General features: G+C 44.9%; 1 protein-coding gene across 1 annotated transcript in view; it reads right to left on the bottom strand.

Annotated features, from left to right (window-relative positions):
- The window catches only part of EFHC2 (EF-hand domain containing 2), a 234940-nt gene extending 226331 nt beyond the window's left edge, over positions 1 to 8609 (bottom strand). The window contains exon 1 of the mRNA XM_068269830.1: positions 8479 to 8609. Within this exon, the coding sequence (XP_068125931.1) occupies positions 8479 to 8520 (42 nt within the window). The 5' untranslated portion in view covers positions 8521 to 8609. The remainder of the gene's footprint in view (positions 1 to 8478) is intronic.
- Between the last annotated feature and the right edge of the window lie 10229 nt (positions 8610 to 18838).

The following is an 18838-nucleotide window of genomic DNA, read 5'->3' as shown; positions in this document are numbered from 1 at the left end:
TTAGCCTACGAGCCGCGATCGGAGGCTCGCAGGCTGTTCACGGAGACACCCTCCGTGAACTGACATGGAACGTTTCCATGGTAACACCACTTCGACCTGCAGATGCCTGCCGGCGTTAGGCGGTCGTTAAGTGTTAATGACCTGGTAGATGCAGTAGTAAGCAATGTAGCTATTTTTGCAGATGATACAAAATTGTACAGAATCATCAACTCTCAGGACGATAGGGACATATTGCAACTGGATCTGGATAGGATGGCTATATGGGCACATAAATGGCAGATGAAATTCAATGTTGAAAAATGTAAAGTCATGCATTTTGGTCGTACCAATGGTCTAGCACCATACAAAATAAATGGGATACAGTTGGGGACATGAAACTTGGAGAAGGACTTAGGAGTACTCATCGACAACAAGTTAAATAATCGTACTCAACGCCAAGCCGCTGCAGCTAAAGCTAACAAAATTTTGGGATGCATTAAACGGGAAATAAAAACTTGAGATGCTAGCATAATATTGCCCCTGTTTAACTCTCTAGTAAGGCCACATCTGGAATATGGAATTCAGTTCTGGGCACCACATTACAGGAAAGATATTGCAGTTTTAGAGCAGGTGCAGAGATGAGCAACAAAATTGATATGTGGGATGGAAGGTCTCACTTACCAAGAAAGGTTAGATAAACTGGATTTATTTAGTCTAGAGAAAAGACGCCTTAGAAGGGATCTAATTAACATGTATAAATACATCAGGGGGAAATATAAAAGCTTGGCGGATGAGCTTCTTGTCCCTAGGCCTTCTAAAAGGACTAGAGGACATGATCTGCGCATGGAGGAAAAATATTTTAGCCATTTATTTAGGAAAGGGTTCTTCACAGTAAGAGTGATTAAGATGTGGAATGCATTGCCACAGGAAGTAGTTATGGCAAATTCTATACCTGCATTTAAAGGGGGCTTAGATGCTTTCCTTGCATTGAAAGACGTTCATGGCTACAATTACTAGGTAATGCCCAATGATGTTGATCCAGGGATTTTATCTGATTGCCATTTGGAGTCAGGAAGACATTTTTTCAATTTTGGGGCTAATTGGACCATGCCTTGTAAGGATTGTTTGCCTTCCTCTGGATCAACAGGGATATGTGAGGGAGAAGGCTGGTGTTGTACTTTGTTCTCTGGTTGAACTTGATGGACGTATGTCTTTTTTCAACCCAAATAACTCTATACAACCGAACAAGGTACAAGTAATTAGTAGGCGAAGGGCCAGTGTTGGCTCCAGCTTTTTCTTTGGGGGGCACAAAGGGGACACGATGGATGGTAGGTGGGGTCCATTGGGGCACGTCAGGGAAAAATATACCCAGAATAATCCATTAAAGTATGTAAAGTGTGTCTAAGGAGCTCTAAAGAGGCGTAGATTATGCATGAGGATGTGTAGATTATGTGAAACGTCTGTCAAGCTATCACCCCCACTGCATATCCTCATATATGTGAGAACTGTGATTCAAAGGTAATGATTAGCAGGAACAGTGCCTCATTTCTTCCTTTACTATTGCAAGCCTTGTCTTCTGAGGGCATGTTTCTACTGTAAAAAATCCGGTCCGACAGCCATCACTCCACCAGCTGCATCTTGTGCCAGTCTTTCTCTGAGGCAGTACCCCAGCTGGCACCAGTATGGAGCCGTCACTGCAAAAGGAAAGTCAGGTACGAAGATCAGGTCAAATCGCATGTATCAAAATAGAGCAAGGCACAGAGACAGAGAACTAGTAATACAGGGTGCAACAGTACCAGGAGTTCAGTGACACCAGAACGTTACTGCAATGTTCTGGCAACTAGATGGCGTAAGAGGAAATACTTCTATAATACATCAATGAGACAATTAGTGCAGAATACATTCTAGTGTGAGTGCGCTCAGAGAACAATACTCTAGGTACCACCCTCAGGTCAAGCAGAACATTACAGGTCCTCCTTTGTAAGAAAGAGCCATCTACTGATGGGTAGAGAAAGATCACACAGTTCCAAGACACACTGCCACCAACACATTAAACTAAGGGGGAAATAAAGCAAAGGCACCATTCCTGAGCCCTAGAGGCATCTCGTTCAAATGCTTTTATGCATGTGAGCAGAAAAGCATTTGGCAACTTCCAGTGTGCTTCCCGTGGTTGGATTTTTGCATCTCGCTTTAACCCCTGCAATGGGGACACAGAAGCTCTGCAGTTAACGACCCTGAAAAAAAGCCAGGTTCTATCTAAGCGAATCAGCTTGTTTTTCCAGAGCCAGCTAAATGCAGCAGTTCTATGAACCCATGCGGGGTCAAAGTGGTAAACAGTCATCACTTATATAGACAGAGCTTAAACGACAAGCGCGGCAGCCTTCATTTACCAATGTGTAAGTGTCCATGTGAACTGCCCCTAAAGCTCATGCCATAAGGAAGGGTGAGATGGATGTCCCCACCCTCTTGTTTACAGGGCCAGATAACATGCTGCCACCATCCCTATCTAGTTTATTCTGCAAAAAGGACAGCAACAGCTTTCAGCAAAAATAAAGTTTTTGGGGTGGTGGGGGACATTTATCAATGTGATTGAATCTTCTCAAAAGTGTTTTTCTCACAAATCAATTGATAATTATATTTAGTGACCAGCAAAAAAATAGAAAAAAAGGACCATTCAGAATTTAAAACGCTAATCGCTACACAATCGCTGGCAAAAAAGCAGACACTGTTTAAAAACGCTACCGCAATCGCTCATGAAATCGCTTACAAACTGCTCATACAAAACGCTAGCAATTGCGATTAGTGATAGTGATTTTTAGTGGGTTCCAGGCCTCAATCTGGTTTTGATGTAACACTCTACTAATTAATATAAATTGTAGACCATATTAAAATTTTATGAAGGCTTTTCTAAAGACCCGTAACTTTATACAGTGCAAAGTCTGTAACTTTATACAATACAGGGTCATGGTCACCAAATAGCTCAGGATATCTGCCTTGTTACTATATGGATCTGTCTCAGTGAAATATAGATAATACTGTATAATGAAAGCTGCAGTTCAAACAGATTCCACAATGTAGGAGAGGAAGGACTCCACAGTGGCAAGGCTGATGTGCCAAGACCAGTCTGGCAGCACTTCAGATCTCATAATCAGTTGCAGTGAGTAGAGGTCAGCACTATCATATGATAATGCTCTTATTTATGCTTGCATAGTTTACAGCAAATAATAAAGTTTCGGGCATTTGCCCTTTTTCAAGTTATGCTGTGTGCAGAGATTTCTCTTCATACTGCATAACTTGATAAAGGGATGGACACCCCAAAAGATCATTTTTTGCTGTATACTATATAATAAGAGCATTATAATCTGATAGTGCCATAGGCACGTAGGGGAGGATTACAGCTGCCAGGAATCCCCCCCTCAGACCAAGGCTGGTGCAGTTTTTGGAGACAGGCACAAATTAAACACCAGAATATCTGCAGGATGCTAGAGTTGACTTTGGATGTAGCAGCATGTAGCAGCAGCACGGTGCATCTCTGGGGAACTTAACAGAGTCAGGTATGAGCACAGCCCTGTGCCCTGCTGTGTCATTGCTTCACTTTCCCCTTCATTAATAATGTCAGCTGTCCTCATTATTATCTGTTTCCATACTGCTCTTGATCAATCCCGTTGTCGGTCAGTTGGATGGGAAATTGCATTATGCGTACCCAGCATGATATCCTACCATATTATTATACTGTATTGTACGTGGCTGAGAGAGACCCCCCCCCCCCCCTTGCAAATCCTGGGTTTGCCCCTGAAGGCTGGTGCACACCAAAGCGGTTCGTGAGTAGGGATGCTAGCTAAATTCCGCGGAATTGTAAATTCCGTGATTCCGGCCGGAATTAGGTCATTTCCAATTCCGGTAGTCGGAACGGAATTGCTAAACCTCTCAAACGGAATTCCGCGGAAATCTTATTATTTCCGCGGAATTTTCCAAGATAACACAAAAAATCTCTCTCTCTCTCTCTCTCTCTATTGAATTGATGATAATGGTACATGCTAGGCCAGCTTTAGCATGTAGTGTGGTTGATGGTCTAGTGGGTAAGACAGATACCTACTACACACTGAGATCTGGGTTCAAATCCCAGCTATGGTATGTAAGCTGTTTTGACGAACTGCAATTCCCTAGAGGATGGATGGATGGATGGGGAGAGAGGGAGAGAGAGAGGGGGAGAGAGAGAGGGAAAGGGAGAGGGAGAGATTTTAAAAAAATTTCGGCGGAATTCCGTGGAATACCGCCGGAATGAATCGGAAAAGGAATTTTGGATCGTCGGGATGCGGAATTACCGCGGAACGGAAAATTGCAATTCCGAGCATGCCTATTCGTGAGAGTTTTTAAAAATGCTAGCGGTTTGAAAACCGCGTGGGTAATGTATTTCAATGGGCTGGTGCACACCAGAGCGGTTCGTTTTTTCCACAAACACAAACTCAGGGGCTGCGGCATTTTTTAGATTTCTGAGGCATTTCTGCCTCAATGTTAAGTATAGGAAAGTGGAAAACCGCTCTGAAAAAAGCTAGATCAGAGCGGTTTTCCAGGCGTTTTTGTTACAGTAGCTGTTCAGTAATAGCTTTACTGTAACAATATATGAAATCTGCTACACAAAAACTCTCCAAAAAATGCTAGGTATGCTTAGAAAATCTCATGTTTAGATGCATAGAATCGCTCTGAAAATCTGCTTCAAAAACCTCTAGCGGATCTGCTAGAGGTGTTTGGTGTGTACTGGCCCTGAGTGAGGACCCTGCAGATCCTTTGTTAGGCTTCTTTTACACTGCAATTTGCAATTCCAATTACCATTTACCATTTGTGATTCTGATTTACGATTTTCGCTGGATGAACGAGAAAAAGACGCAACACGCAGGACTTTTTTTTTTAATTATATAAAAAAATCGGAATCGCATGTATACCATAATTGCATCAAAATCGGAAATAGGAATTGCATATAATGTAAAAGAGCCCTTATGTACACTTTTAAACACAGGTGATAAAGCAGGAGTTATGCAACTGACCACTGTGAACCTAGCCTGAAAATGAATTGATTAATCTGTGTATAAGCATTAAAAACCAGTCTCTTTTTCAGCCTTTTATTACACAAAGCTTTAAAGAGGAACTCCAGTGAAAATAATGTAATAAAAAAGTGCATCATTTTTACAATAATTATGTATAAATGATTTAGTCAGTGTTTGCCCATTGTAAAATCTTTTAAATCCCTGATTTACATTCTGACATTTATTACGTGGTGACATTTTTACTGTTGGCAGGTGATGTAGCTGCTGCATGCTTTTTTGGCAGTTGGAAACAGCTGTAAACAGCTATTTCCCACAATGCAACAAGGTTCACAGACAGGAAACTGCCAGGAGTACCACGGTCCTCAGAGCTTCTTGTGGGAGGGGTTTCACCACAATATCAGTCATACAGCGCTCTGATGGCTCTCTTGCCGACTGTAAACAACTCCACCATGCCAGTCCCGCCATGTTTTTGGATAACATGGATAATGTATTTTGATAACATGGCTGGCACTTGATAAATTCCTGTCAGCTGAAAAAAAGGGCACAGGTTGTGCATTTTTGCTGAGTTGCTTTAATAAATTAGCCATTGTTGCATAAATCCAGGTGGAGACCCGGTCATCTTTGTTCTACGATTTTGTATCCTTGCACCCTTGGTGGATCCAGGTGTGGACTGGTTGACTCCCTGGTGAAAGCTAATTTGCAGTGTGAGCAGTGGGACTGCCAATTTTGTTTGGGAGAGAGGAGCCCATCCTGGCAACACTTGTCAGCCTGGGAAAATAGGTCCCAGCCCTGCCCATGTAGCTTGATGAAAGAGGGGCTGTGATCAGAGAAGGCAGACAGAAGTGCTCTGTTAATGCATCTGTAAGCCTGGCACACTTGCAAGGAAGTATGTGGAATTCCTGACAATTCTTCTATCCACTACAACTAAAGAGAGATAAGTTCATGCCATCTACTATCTAATGTTACCCATCTCTGCCATTACTTTTCACTCACTACCTGTCACTGCCCACTACCTGAACTATCTGTCATCCAACCACCACTCACTACCAGTCACTATCCAAAACCCACTATGTACCACTACACACGCACGCACGCACACACACACACACACCTTTTACTAATTGTCAGGAGCACTATGTGCATGCACAGTAGCGATTTTTGAGTACTGCAGATGTGCAGTGCGCAGCCTCGTTTCTATGGGCGCGCGACACGTGCCATCGCCCGGGGCGCTTTATTTTACGGCAGGAGGGGGGCGGCGGGGCAACAGTCATAATAGTTACAACTCACCTTCTCCAGCCGTTCCCCTGCAGCTTCAATGTCTTTCCTCTCCCGGTGTCCGTCGCCTGGTAACAGCGCCCCCTGTGATGACGTATCGCGTGTCATCACAGGAAGCGCTGTTACTGAGACAGATGCCTGGAAAGGAAGGACATTGAAGCAGCGCGGGTTCGGCGGAAGGTGAGTTGTAACTATTATGTCCGCTCCCCCAGCCTGCCACACAACTGCGGGCACCTACCTAACTGACCTAAACTGCTGGCACCTACCTAACTGACCTAAACTGCGGGCACCTACCTAACTGACCTAAACTGCGGGAACCTACCTAACTGACCTAAACTGCAGGAACCTACCTAACTAACCTAAACTGCGGGCACCTACCTAACTGACCTAAACTGCGGGCACCTACCTAACTGACCTAAACTGCGGGAACCTACCTAACTAACCTAAACTGCAGGAACCTACCTAACTAACCTAAACTGTGGGCACCTACCTAACTGACCTAAACTGCTGGAACCTACCTAACTGACCTATACTGCGGGAACCTACCTAACTAACCTAACCTGCGTGAACCTACCTAACTAACCTAAACTGCGGGCACCTACCTAGCTGACCTAAACTGCATGAACCTACCTAACTAACCTAAACTGCGTGAACCTACCTAACTAACCTAAACTGCGGGAACCTACCTAACTGACCTAAACTGCTGGAACCTACCTAACTAACCTAAACTGCGTGAACCTACCTAACTAACCTAAACTGCGGGATCCTACCTAACTGACCTAAACTGCTGGAACCTACCTAACTGACCTAAACTGCTGGAACCTATCTAACTGACCTAAACTGCGGGAACCTACCTAACTAACCTAAACTGCGGGAACCTACCTAACTGACTTAAACTGCGGGAACCTATCTAACTAACCTAAACTGTGGGAACCTACCTAACTGACCTAAACTGCAGGAACCTACCTAACTAACCCATACTGCGGGAACCTACCTAACTAACCTATACTGCGGGAACCTACCTAACTAACCTATACTGGGGGAACCTACCTATCTAACCTATACTGCGGGCACCTACCTAACTAACCTATACTGCGGCAACCTACCTAACTAACCTATACTGCAGGAACCTACTTAACTAACCTATACTGCGTGAACCTACCTATCTAACCTATACTGCGGGAAACCTACCAAACTAACCTATACTGCGGGAACCTACCTGTCTAACCTATACTGCGGGAACCTACCTATCTAACCTAAACTGCAGGAACCTACCTATCTAACCCATACTGGGGGAACCTACCTATCTAACCCATACTGGGGGAACCTACCTATCTAACCCATACTGGGGGAACCTACCTATCTAACCTATAATGCAGGCACCTACCTATCTAACCTATACTGGGGGCAACTACCTATCTAACCTATAAAGGGGGCAACTATACAGACTACCCTATACTGGAGGCACCTACGTAGCTAACCTATACTGCGGGCACCTATGCCTGGCTCCATGGGGGGGGGGGGGGATTTTTACACTCTCGCCCTGGGTGAAATTTAGCCTAGAAACTGCCCTGGCAGTGGAAGCTCGATTAGAGTGCGCACTGCTTGGAGCCATGCATGCGCAGTAGCCGGACACTTGCGGCGATGGCCAGCATTGCGGGGGTCGTTGCTTCTGGCCAAAGGGGATCAGGAGGGCGTCGTGGGCACATAAGGACGACGCCCTCCTGAAGCCCCAGGTAAGTTAAAGAAGCCCCAGGTAAGTTAAAATCATTTGAATAGATTTTCATTAGATTTAGTGTTGATATTAAGTTTCGCATCTAATCCACAAAAAAGGGTGATAAAAGTGTATTTCTTCAATAGTAAATTGCAAAAATACTAGGTGCTAAGGACAGAATTCACTATTTCACTGATTACACTATCTCACTGCATTATATATACTCAGATAAATACAAGAAACTTTGAAATAAATATAAACTCCAAGATTGCACATTCTCAGTGTTAAATGTAACTGTATGGTAAACATAAAGACAAAAAAGAAAAGAAATTAAAAATATAATTCTCCTAACTTCATTATTACAGCAAAGTTTGCTTGCAAATACATTGTTATCTCACTAGTAAACATTCTGAAAGGCAGAATTATCTCAAACAATATGCAGAGTTACATTTAAAAAATACATACATTTCTATTAAAGTTGTTTCCAGGCAGAAGAGGTAGAGCCATGCTGATTGCTCTCTGTCAGAGTGCACACCAGATACTATTGTGTTCAGTAACCAACCATGGTTACAGCTTTGTTTACTGAGGCTTCCTTGGCAACTCTGCAACTAGGAAAACATTTTTTTTCCCTTTGCAACTTTATTTAAAATGAAGAGCACTAGAATATTGCAGACTGCCACATAAATTCAGGTTACATTTTTTAATCTCATGTTTTTCTACAAGTAACCAACATTACAAATGCTCTTTAATCTTTTGTTGTAAAAAGTCTAGGCTTATATTACAAACCTTTATGATATACCAGTATTTATTATGTTGCAGGACATTCCATACTGAAATTGCTTATATGTTTCAGTGTTTTTAAAGGAAAGTTGTGGTATGCATTAAAGGGAACCCAAGGTGAAAGGGATATGGAGGCTGCCATATTTATTTCCTTGTAAACAATGCCAGTTGCCTGGCAGCCCTGTTGATCTTCTGGCATAAATAGTGTCTGAGTCAAAACCCTGGAACAAGCATATGGCTAATCCAGTAAAACCTGAGTCAGCTGAGTACCTGATCTGCTGCATGCTTGTTCAGGGTCTGTGGCTAAAAGTATTAGAGACAGCGGATCACGAGGACTGCTGGGCAACTGGTATTATTTAAAAGGAAATAAATATGACAGCCATATACATAGCCGGCCTTTGACCTGAGCGACCGGAGCGGTCGCTCAGGGCGCCGGCTTCCAAGGGGGCGCCTATAGCTGGTTACCTATACTGAGGGCACCTATAGCTGGATACCTTTACTGAGGGCACCAACACCTGGCTACCTATACTAGAGGCACCTATGCCTGGCTACCTATGGGGGCGATGGAGACCTTCAACTGACTTCCTATACTGAGAGCACCTATGCTTGGCAAGCTATATTGAGGGCACCTACATATGAGATTCTATACTGGTAGCACCTATGCCTGGCTACCTACCTATACTGAGTCTGAGGGTTTTTGTTTTTGGGGGGGGGGGGGCGCACTGCAGCTATAATGCATGGTGCAAATTGTCGGTGCTGTGCAATCATTCTAAATGGGGGGGGGGCCTAACTGTCCCACTGATTGTTTGTATTAATATTCCTGAAAGGTTCTATCCCTTATTCTTAAGTATATTCAGGATAATGTACTCTTTCCATCCATTTGTGGTTATTAATAATATTCTTTCTATTATACATATGTGACTTGTCACGGAGATCTGAGCATTTGGTGTGATGTGTCACAACGTCAAAAAGGTTGGGAACCACTGTCCTAGGAGATATCTCAGGAAAAAAGGTGAATTACATATGGGCCTGTGTGTGTATGTGTGCGTGTACGTGTGCGTGTGTGTGTGTGCGCGCATGCGCGAAGAAGATGAAGGGGGCACAAAAATCAGATTTCACTCAGGGCACTGTGAAACCTAAGGCCTCTCACCTCGGGTTCCCTTCAAGAATAGACATGTATAATGCACTGCTGATAGCTAAGAGATCAAAGCAATGTTAAGCTTTTCATGCATGATTACTTAAACTAATCGGGACAAAGAATATACAAGTATCATGTGTGTTATTTTAGTTGCTATAAGCTGTTTCATTTCAGATCTTCTGCCTGAAGCTGTTTATAGTTTTTTAATGCATTTTGGAAATCACATGTATTTTGCAATTCACAATGTCATGTGTTTTTCCATAAAAAGTCTATTTTAGATTTCCGAGTTCAATATGAAATTGCACTGCGCTGCATTTTAATGCATTTTGTGTCCAATTGTAGTCTTTCAAATCCCGAGAAAAAGGTAAAGCAGGAAAAAAGGGCATAGGAGCCCTTACGGAAAAAATGGTGCTGCCATAGGCGCCTATAATTGAAGCCGCATATTGCGGCATGAGAAGGAAATTTGGGCACATGGTGGCGGACACTGGTGGGCCCTACAGGGCGCAAAATTTTACTTACTTTGCTGCAAATTCTGGCTTTTAGAAGAGCCGTGATGTGCGGCTATGAAGGTAAATTCAGAGGCACTTGATTAGCAACAAGAGGGGGCAATTTCATAGGACAGGCTTGCGGATAACGAAAATCGCTGCATTACAAATTTACCTTCATAGCCGCATATCATGGATTTGTGGAAGTGGGGGTAGTTTTAGGAGGTGGATTTAGGGTTAGGCGCCACCGGGTGTCTTAGGGTTAGGCACCATCAGGAAAGGGTTCTATACGAGAGTAGGGTTAGGTTTAGCCCTAGTAATAGATCAGTAAATATTACCGATATCAAAATCTAGTAGTAGAATATCGCTAACTTTAGTGATATTATAATGGCGGCAATCCCGTTTCCTTTTTTACAGATGCCTTTATTTCATGTATGTGGAAAAAGGTATTAACACATACATAATTATGATACATATAGGTACAAATTTATTTTAAAAACATGATTTATACTCCAAGATGCGAATGCTGTTAAAACAGCGCAGGAGATTTTGGCGCAGGCCGTAATAGGAGTTAAAGCTACAGCAGCGTACAGTGAGTAACTTTGGTGCCTTCACAAGACAGAGCTTAAGTAACTTTAAAAACACTGTAATTCGGCCGCCAGCGATAGCTGGAAGCCGAATTACATAATTCCCTACCATCCACGTTGACCTGGAAAGGGGATAGTAATTAACGCCGCTGGGACTTGTGCAGAAGCATAGTAAGCCGTATATCGGCTTTATCCTGCGCCCAAATCTCTCGACGCCCAAGTCATAGGCATGCCCAAGATGTAGACTGCTTGAAAAAATAAAGGGAACACAAAAATAAGACATCCTTAGAATGAATGAATGAAAGAAATATTCTTATTAAATACTTTGCTTACATAGTTGAATGTGCTGACAGCAAAATCACACTAAAATTATCAATGGAAATCAAATTTATCAACACATGGAGATCTAGATTTGGAGTCACACTCAAAATGAAAGTGGAAAAAACATTACAGGCTGATCCAGCTATGATGTAATGTCCTTAAAACAAGTCAAAATGAGGCTCAGAAGTGTGCATGGCTTCCACATGTCTGTATGACCTCCCTACAATGCCTGGGCATGCTCCTGATGAGGTGGCGGATGGTTTCCTGAGGGATCTCCTCCTCCCAGAGGTGGACTAAAGCATCCACCAACTCCTGGACAGTCTATTGGTGGATGGAGCAAGACATGATGTCCCAGATGTGCTCAAATGAATTCAAGTCTGGGGAACGGACGGGCAAGTCCATAGCATAAATGCATTCGAGGTGCAGGAACTGCTGACACACTCCAGCCACATGAGGTCTAGCATTGTCTTGCAGGAGGAATCCAGGACCAACCACACCAGCATATGGTCTCACGAAGTTTCTGAGGATTTCATCTTGGTACTGTAATGATCCGCACAGCTGTCTGCATAGGCAGACACCTGTTTGACCATTCCTTAAGTCTGTGGGCTGCAGGTCTCTGGATAAGAGACCTGTCTTTGCTTTGCAAGTTTCAGACCTGCTCTGCTGCTGAGGAATTTGCATATATTTGTTATGCAAATTGCCTAGTTGCCTCCTCTGAAGGCTTGCAATATAAATACCATGTTCTCCCAGAGTCCTTTGCTGGTCATGAAGGTTTGTTCCTGCAAACACTCCCGGAGTGTCAGCCTTGATGTCGTTTGCTAAGATTATCTTAGAGTAATTCCTGGGGACTGTACTAGGCATTCCTTCTAGTGCAGTCAGGTTGCATTAATTGTATTGCCTTGTTCTCCCTCTCTGTCTCGATTGCCTTGTCGCCAGCGGCGGTCGACAAGGAATCGTTCTGTCTGTCTGGGAGTGTAGGCCAGAGCTGCGGTTGCTACTGGCTGTTCCATCTGTTTGTCTTGATGTATGGATCGCACTCGCTCTGGCGGAAAGAGCAGTGGATCCTGCTAGGCCTATTCCTGTACTCTGATCACACTTGCTCTGGTGGAAAAGAGCAGTGGATCCTGCTAGCTCTTTCTCTGTACTTGGATCACACTTGCTCTGGTGGAAAAGAGCAGTGGGTCCTGCTTGCTCTGTTTCTGTACTTGGATCACACTTGCTCTGGTGGAAAAGAGCAGTGGATCCTGCTAGCTCTGTTTCTGTACTTGGATCACACTTGCTCTGGTGGAAAAGAGCAGTTGATCCTGCTAGCTCTGTTTCTGTACTTGGATCACACTTGCTCTGGTGGAAAAGAGCAGTGGATCCTGCTAGCCCTGTTTCTGTACTTGGTTCACACTCGCTCTGGCGGAAGAGCGGTGGATCTTATCTGACCTATTCCTGTTGTTCGTTCATCTGTCTGTCTGGAGCAAACGCTTGTGGTTGCAGTTGCCTGAGGTAAGACAGCTATTTAGTAAGCGTTTCTGTTATTTGTTCACTTGTGGTCATTCGTTAGTCAGGGTGGCGTGCTTTTCTCTGTTGCGCTTATCGCGTGGAGACGGCGCCGTAAACGCGCTTGTCGCTGTTGCGCCTATAGGGATTGCTTTTGTTATTTTCATTGACATTCTCATTGTATAATTTGATGTGCCTTTCACTCTGCTCCTGTGTTTAACCTTTACTCTGTCTTGTGTCACTGTTGGCAATCGCCACTCTTGCGATTGCGTTCACACTTTGGTTTTCGCTGTTGTATGTCGACCGTCGTCGGGCGGCGACTAGATTGGTAAACATACATACATTCTGTCTCTGTGCCCTCTCCCTCGAGAGAAACTATCCTGCTCCGTATTTCCCCATTACGTACAATCCTTATCTGGCATCTGTGGCTGTGCAGAGGATCTGTTCCTCTGCACTCCACAGCTCCATCTGCCAGTTGGAATTGCTCTCTACGGGTGCATCCGCACCTTAGCTGGGTTCTCTTATCCAAACGTTTGTGGAGGAGCTCTGTGGTTTTGGCACGCAGGTTGTGCGCTGACCACGGAGATAATTCCACAATCGTTACAGGTACCTACTTGCAGTCAGGCTACCTCTGGCGAGTACATGGAAGGCTGTGTGGCCCCCCAAAGAAATGCCACCCCATACCATCACTGACCCACTGCTAAACCGGTCATGCTGGAGGATGTTGCAGACAGCAGAATGTTCTCCACGTCGTCTCCAGACTCTGGTGAACCTGCTTTCATTTGTGAAGAGCACAGGACACAAGTGGCAGATTTGCTAATCTTGGTGTTCTATGGCAAATGCCAAACATCATGCACAGTGTCAGGCTGTAAGCACAAACCACACCTGTAGACATTAGGCCATCATACCACCCTCATGGAGTCTGTTTCTGACCGTTTGAGCAGACACCTGCACATTTGTAAACTGCCTGTGTAATGACAGGGGAAGCACGTGTGGGGGGGGGGGGGAAGGGGTGGAAATATGCGGTGGACTCTTTAAAGATTCAGGTGATTACTGGTTGTATTCGAACTGGAACTTTTTGTCCATTGTAAACCTCAATACTGTTTGTCCATCTCTCAAGAATTCTGATTGTATAGCTAAATCAATATTTTAAAGTGGACCTGAACTCAGAACTTCTTCTCTGCTCTAAAAGATACATAACAGCATAATAACCTTTAAAGTGTACCAGAGATGGTACACTGGCCACTATTTATACTTACCTGGGGCTCCCTCCAGCCCCATGAGCTTCCCTCTCCATCCTCCTCGGGTCCCCCATTCTGGCACTACAACTCCCAGTTATCTAGTCAGTAGCCGCCAGTCATAGCCTTCTGTACATGCTTGGCTCGCCCGTGCAAGCACCCTTCGCCTCTTTCCTGTACTATGGAGTGTTCTGCGCCGTACTGCTGCGCAGGTGCAACACACTCCAAGGGATGGGAGTGTGCATGCGGAGAATGCTGCGACTTCCTGGATTACCAGGAGTTAAAGCGGCAGAACGGGGGACATGAGGAGGACAGCGAGGGAAGCCCCGGTGCTCATGGGGCTAGAGGAAGCCTCTGATAATTATAAATAAGAGCTAGGAAACCATCTAAGGTTTCTGTTAAAGAAAAAACATTTCTTTGTTACAGCTGATACAAATCCTAAAATAAATCTGCAGTGTTTCTACTTCCTGCTTTCATAAAAGCAGACATATTGTTAACATTCTGTGCATTCAAATAAGCTTATCCGGGGCCGTGGCAGACACAAGTTAGAGATCAAATTACAACTTGTGATTAGACACAGATGAGGGGGAATTAGTAGTGATGAGCGTAATTACCTAATTACGATTACGCAAAATGTTGCGTAATTCGCGAAATTACGATTATGTCCATAATTGTAAATTCGTAATTTTGCAAAATGATGTGAAATTTTGGGTTTATGCAGAATTTCGTAATTACGATCGTTTTTTGCAATTACGATCATTTTTGTAACGGAAACTAATCGGAATTTCGTGTTTTACGTGGAAATTCGTCCGCTCTCAAAATTGTGTTTCGGTCCAGAGCCTCCTGATACATTTGAAGTGACAACACATGCAGGGACCTTTGCATTATCAAATATTGCAAGGCCCAAAATCAAGTGTCTCAGCATGCATGACTGCTAAGTGCACCTTGGCAAAGAGCATCTATCTTAGAAGTGGCTGCAGGTAGAGCGTCCTCCTGATACATTTAAAGCGACAGCATGTGCAGGGGTCTTTGCATTCTCAGTAATTGCAATCAGTAATTGCAATCAATGAGTGACAATGAGTTAGTAATTACTTAAATTTGCATAATTACTATTAAAAACAAAAGCATGGGGGGGGGGCGGAGCGCAACATGGCCGCGTGAGGTTGTGTTTCTCCTGTGCTCCCGGCCACATACTAGCAAAACTCAATTTTTAAGCCTCTCTTTCTCCCTTTCAATACGCAAATCAACTAAAAAAGATCATTCCAAAACTCCTAAGGCGTACAAGACTCTCTTAGAAGACTTCTTCACCCCGAGAACTACTAGAAGCACAACTACCAAGATGGCCGACACTTCTGCGTCAGGCCCTTCTCCTACTAGCTCTCCAGGCTCCTCAGTGAGTAATCGGGCATTGGAGGATCTATGGACGTACCTGAAGGGGATGCCCACTAAAGAAGATATGCAGCAGCAGACGGAGCGCATAGTATGCTCTACGAAAACGGAGATAGCAGCCCTGCGCTCGGACATAGCTTCAGCCGTCCAGAGAGTCTCGAGCCTAGAGACCGAAGTGGCTACTCTGAAATCGGAGCTGGCAAGGCTCCGCGAGGCTAGTGATCGTCAGGCGCTCATCCAGAGCGACATGAGGGCGCAGACAGAAGACCTCCAGAACCGAAATCGCCGTAACAATATACGGATCCGGGGTCTTCCGGAGGCTACTAGACTGGAGGATCTTCAGCCCTCTCTGCAGGCCATCTTTAACAACCTCCTCAACAGACCAGTGGGCACCCTCATCAAGATGGACAGAGCCCATCGAGCGCTGCGTCCACTGCCAAAGAACTCGGAGCCACCAAGAGATGTGATCTGCAGGATCCATGACTACGCAGTGAAGGAGCGCATAATTACTGCAGCTCGCTCTACAGGGTCAGTGGATTTTGATGGCGCCACCATTTCTTTGTATCAAGACCTTGCTCCCTTTACATTAGCACAGAGACGCGCCTTGAAGCCAGTCTTGACTGCTTTACAACATGCTGGAGCCTCCTATAACTGGGGGTTCCCCTTTCAACTTCATGCTCGCCTGGGGGATAAAGCGGCAGTTCTCAGACACCCCAGGGACCTAGCAGAATTCTTCAAAACACTAGGAATTCAGTCTGTCGCAGTGCCCGAATGGAGACCTGATGATCGTGACTTTGCCCTTCCTCAGAGAACAAGAAGACCACGGAACCAACAACCCGCTCAAAACGCAATTGAGTAAGTACTGTTCCCTTTGTCTTCTCAGGCTTCCCCGAACTATGAGCACATGGCATTCTAACGTGCTCTAACCCATTCCGTATAACGCTTTCCCGCCCAGCAATGATGGACTTCTCCCTTGCCACCTCCAGCCTCTATCGTACATGGCCCCCCTGACGGACAAATTTCAAAGGCACCTCCCGCTTATTCCCCGGACCGGTTCCCGGACTTTACCATCTCACAGACTTGGAACTATACCTCATGAAAGTAATACCCCAAGCTCGTCTATACATACTCCATAAAGGACATGCGTTCGACCAGACATGTGTCTGTCACCACCTCGGCATACCCTCTTCCTTCAACGCTAAGTATCCCACAAATAGAGCTGTGATGGTCATTACTCATACGGCACTCATTTATAGCATGTTATATGTTCTGACACTCGCCTTATATCTGATTGCTGTATATATACATATAGATAGGTATTAAGCTATGCAGTCTCACCCATCTAGGTATGAAGAGAGTAAATGGCATCACCATCATATGACCAGGCTATATGTGTCTGCTTAAGTAATTAGCTACAAGGTAGTCTGCTATTTATATTTATTGTATAAATGCATGTATAGTCTTTCCCACATTGGGAATGGGCATAGGGGTCTGCTGGATAAGGATCTTAGTTTATAAGCCCCGGACCTGCTGGGAGGGGGGGGGCGCGGAGGGCCTGAGGGGGAGCCTGGCAAGTTTATCTGAAGGAGGCTTCATGGCTGTTCCTGGCCGCACGCTTTAAGGGGCGGTCGGCTAGGAACACGATGGCGGATGGCAGAATGTCCTTTGACGCAAAAACACGGAGGGTTACCCTTGTTGTGGGGGGTTGGGAACTGTTATCGAGGAGAGGCCCGGGATAAGGATCCGTATCATACATAGATCTTTCTATGGGGGTGTTTGTTAAGGGATGTTCACTCCTAGTTACCGTTATATGGTTTAAGCCGCACATATTGTTAATGTGGCCGGGAGGGGCGGGACCTGCTCTCCGAGGAGGTTCGTTTCCTTCCCTTCCCCTCCTTGGGCTACTCTAGTTCCTTCTCTCCTATTATTGAGAGAGGAATTGGCCCAATGTGGGCGATGGTTCTCATGGAGGTCCTCTTCCCTGAGTGCCATACCATGGAGCAGTTGCTCCAAATGTTGTCTCTGTTTATGTTCCTTGTTTCTTCTTTTTCTCTGTATATTTCTTTTCTATCTCTGTTACTAAGGCCGGCTCATGGGTCGAGATCCATGGAGTCACATTGGCATAATTTCCCCGAGCGCCGCTATGGCAACACTTAAAGTACAGACGCTCAATGTCAGGGGTCTGAATATCCCAGAGAAGCGTTCCGCTCTTCTCTCAGAGTTGCACCGCAACAAGGTTCAAGTGGCTCTCCTACAAGAGACACATTTCCGTGGGCTTGATCATCCCCGGCTAGGTGATAGACGCTTTCCTCAAGCATTCCATTGCACATCCAAGGATTCTAAAACCAAGGGCGTATCTATCTTATTCTCGAGCAGAATCTGCCTAACCCGGGTACAGCAGTGCTTAGATACTGAGGGTAGATATATTCTTGTAAAAGGCCTTCTAAATAACCGCATGATTACGTTTGGTTCTTTTTATGCCCCTAACTCTGGCCAACAGACATTCTTAGAACGATTTTTACAGGAACTGGACTCATTTGCTGAGGGGGACTTGATCATGGGAGGGGACCTCAATGTAGCCTTAGACCCTGCCCTGGACACCTCTTCCGGCAGAGCTGCACTACCATACAGAATAGCTAATAAGTGTAGATTAGCCCTTCGGGCAAGGCAGTTGGTAGACCTCTGGAGGATCTGCAACCCTGCAGAGCGAGACTATACTTTCTTTTCTAACACACATGGAGTGTACTCTCGCATTGACTTTATATTGGTCTCCCATAATCTTTTATCTGTAGCCTCAGATGCTCGTATAGGGACGTGCCCTATATCAGATCACTCCCCGGTAGAGGCCACTTTTCAGATTTTGGAGGGTAGACAGGGTCCATCCGCCTGGCGCCTAAATACATCCCTCTTGAAGGACCATGCCGTAGTCTCTAAGATCGAAAGGGCCCTGAGATCATATTTTGACACCAACACTACCGAGGAGATGTCCCCTATGTCTATCTGGGCAGCACATAAATGCGTTATTAGAGGTGTGTTCATGCAGGAGGGCAGTAGAATTAAAAGAGAAAGGAACAAAGCAGTCGATAGATCTCTCCTTGAGATTCATAGATTGGAACTCAAGCATAGGGGCTCCCTGTCCAGATCTGACTTGGAATCCCTTACAGTGGAGCGAGAAAAACTGAAATCTCTCTTATTTTATAAAGCACGCTTTGCAGCCACACGCTGCAAACGCCATTATTACGAGTTTGGGAATAAATGCAGCCGATTGTTGGCCCGCGCTCTTAAAATCCAACAGACCTCAAATTATATACCCACCATCCAGGATAACAACTCTAAAATCCACCATAGGTCACTATTAGTGTTGGGCGAACAGTGTTCGCCACTGTTCGGGTTCTGCAG

The sequence above is a fragment of the Hyperolius riggenbachi genome, chromosome 2 (assembly GCF_040937935.1).
Source record: "Hyperolius riggenbachi isolate aHypRig1 chromosome 2, aHypRig1.pri, whole genome shotgun sequence".
NCBI classification, from domain to species: Eukaryota; Metazoa; Chordata; class Amphibia; order Anura; family Hyperoliidae; genus Hyperolius; species Hyperolius riggenbachi.
This window is presented reverse-complemented; position numbering and strand designations above follow the sequence as displayed.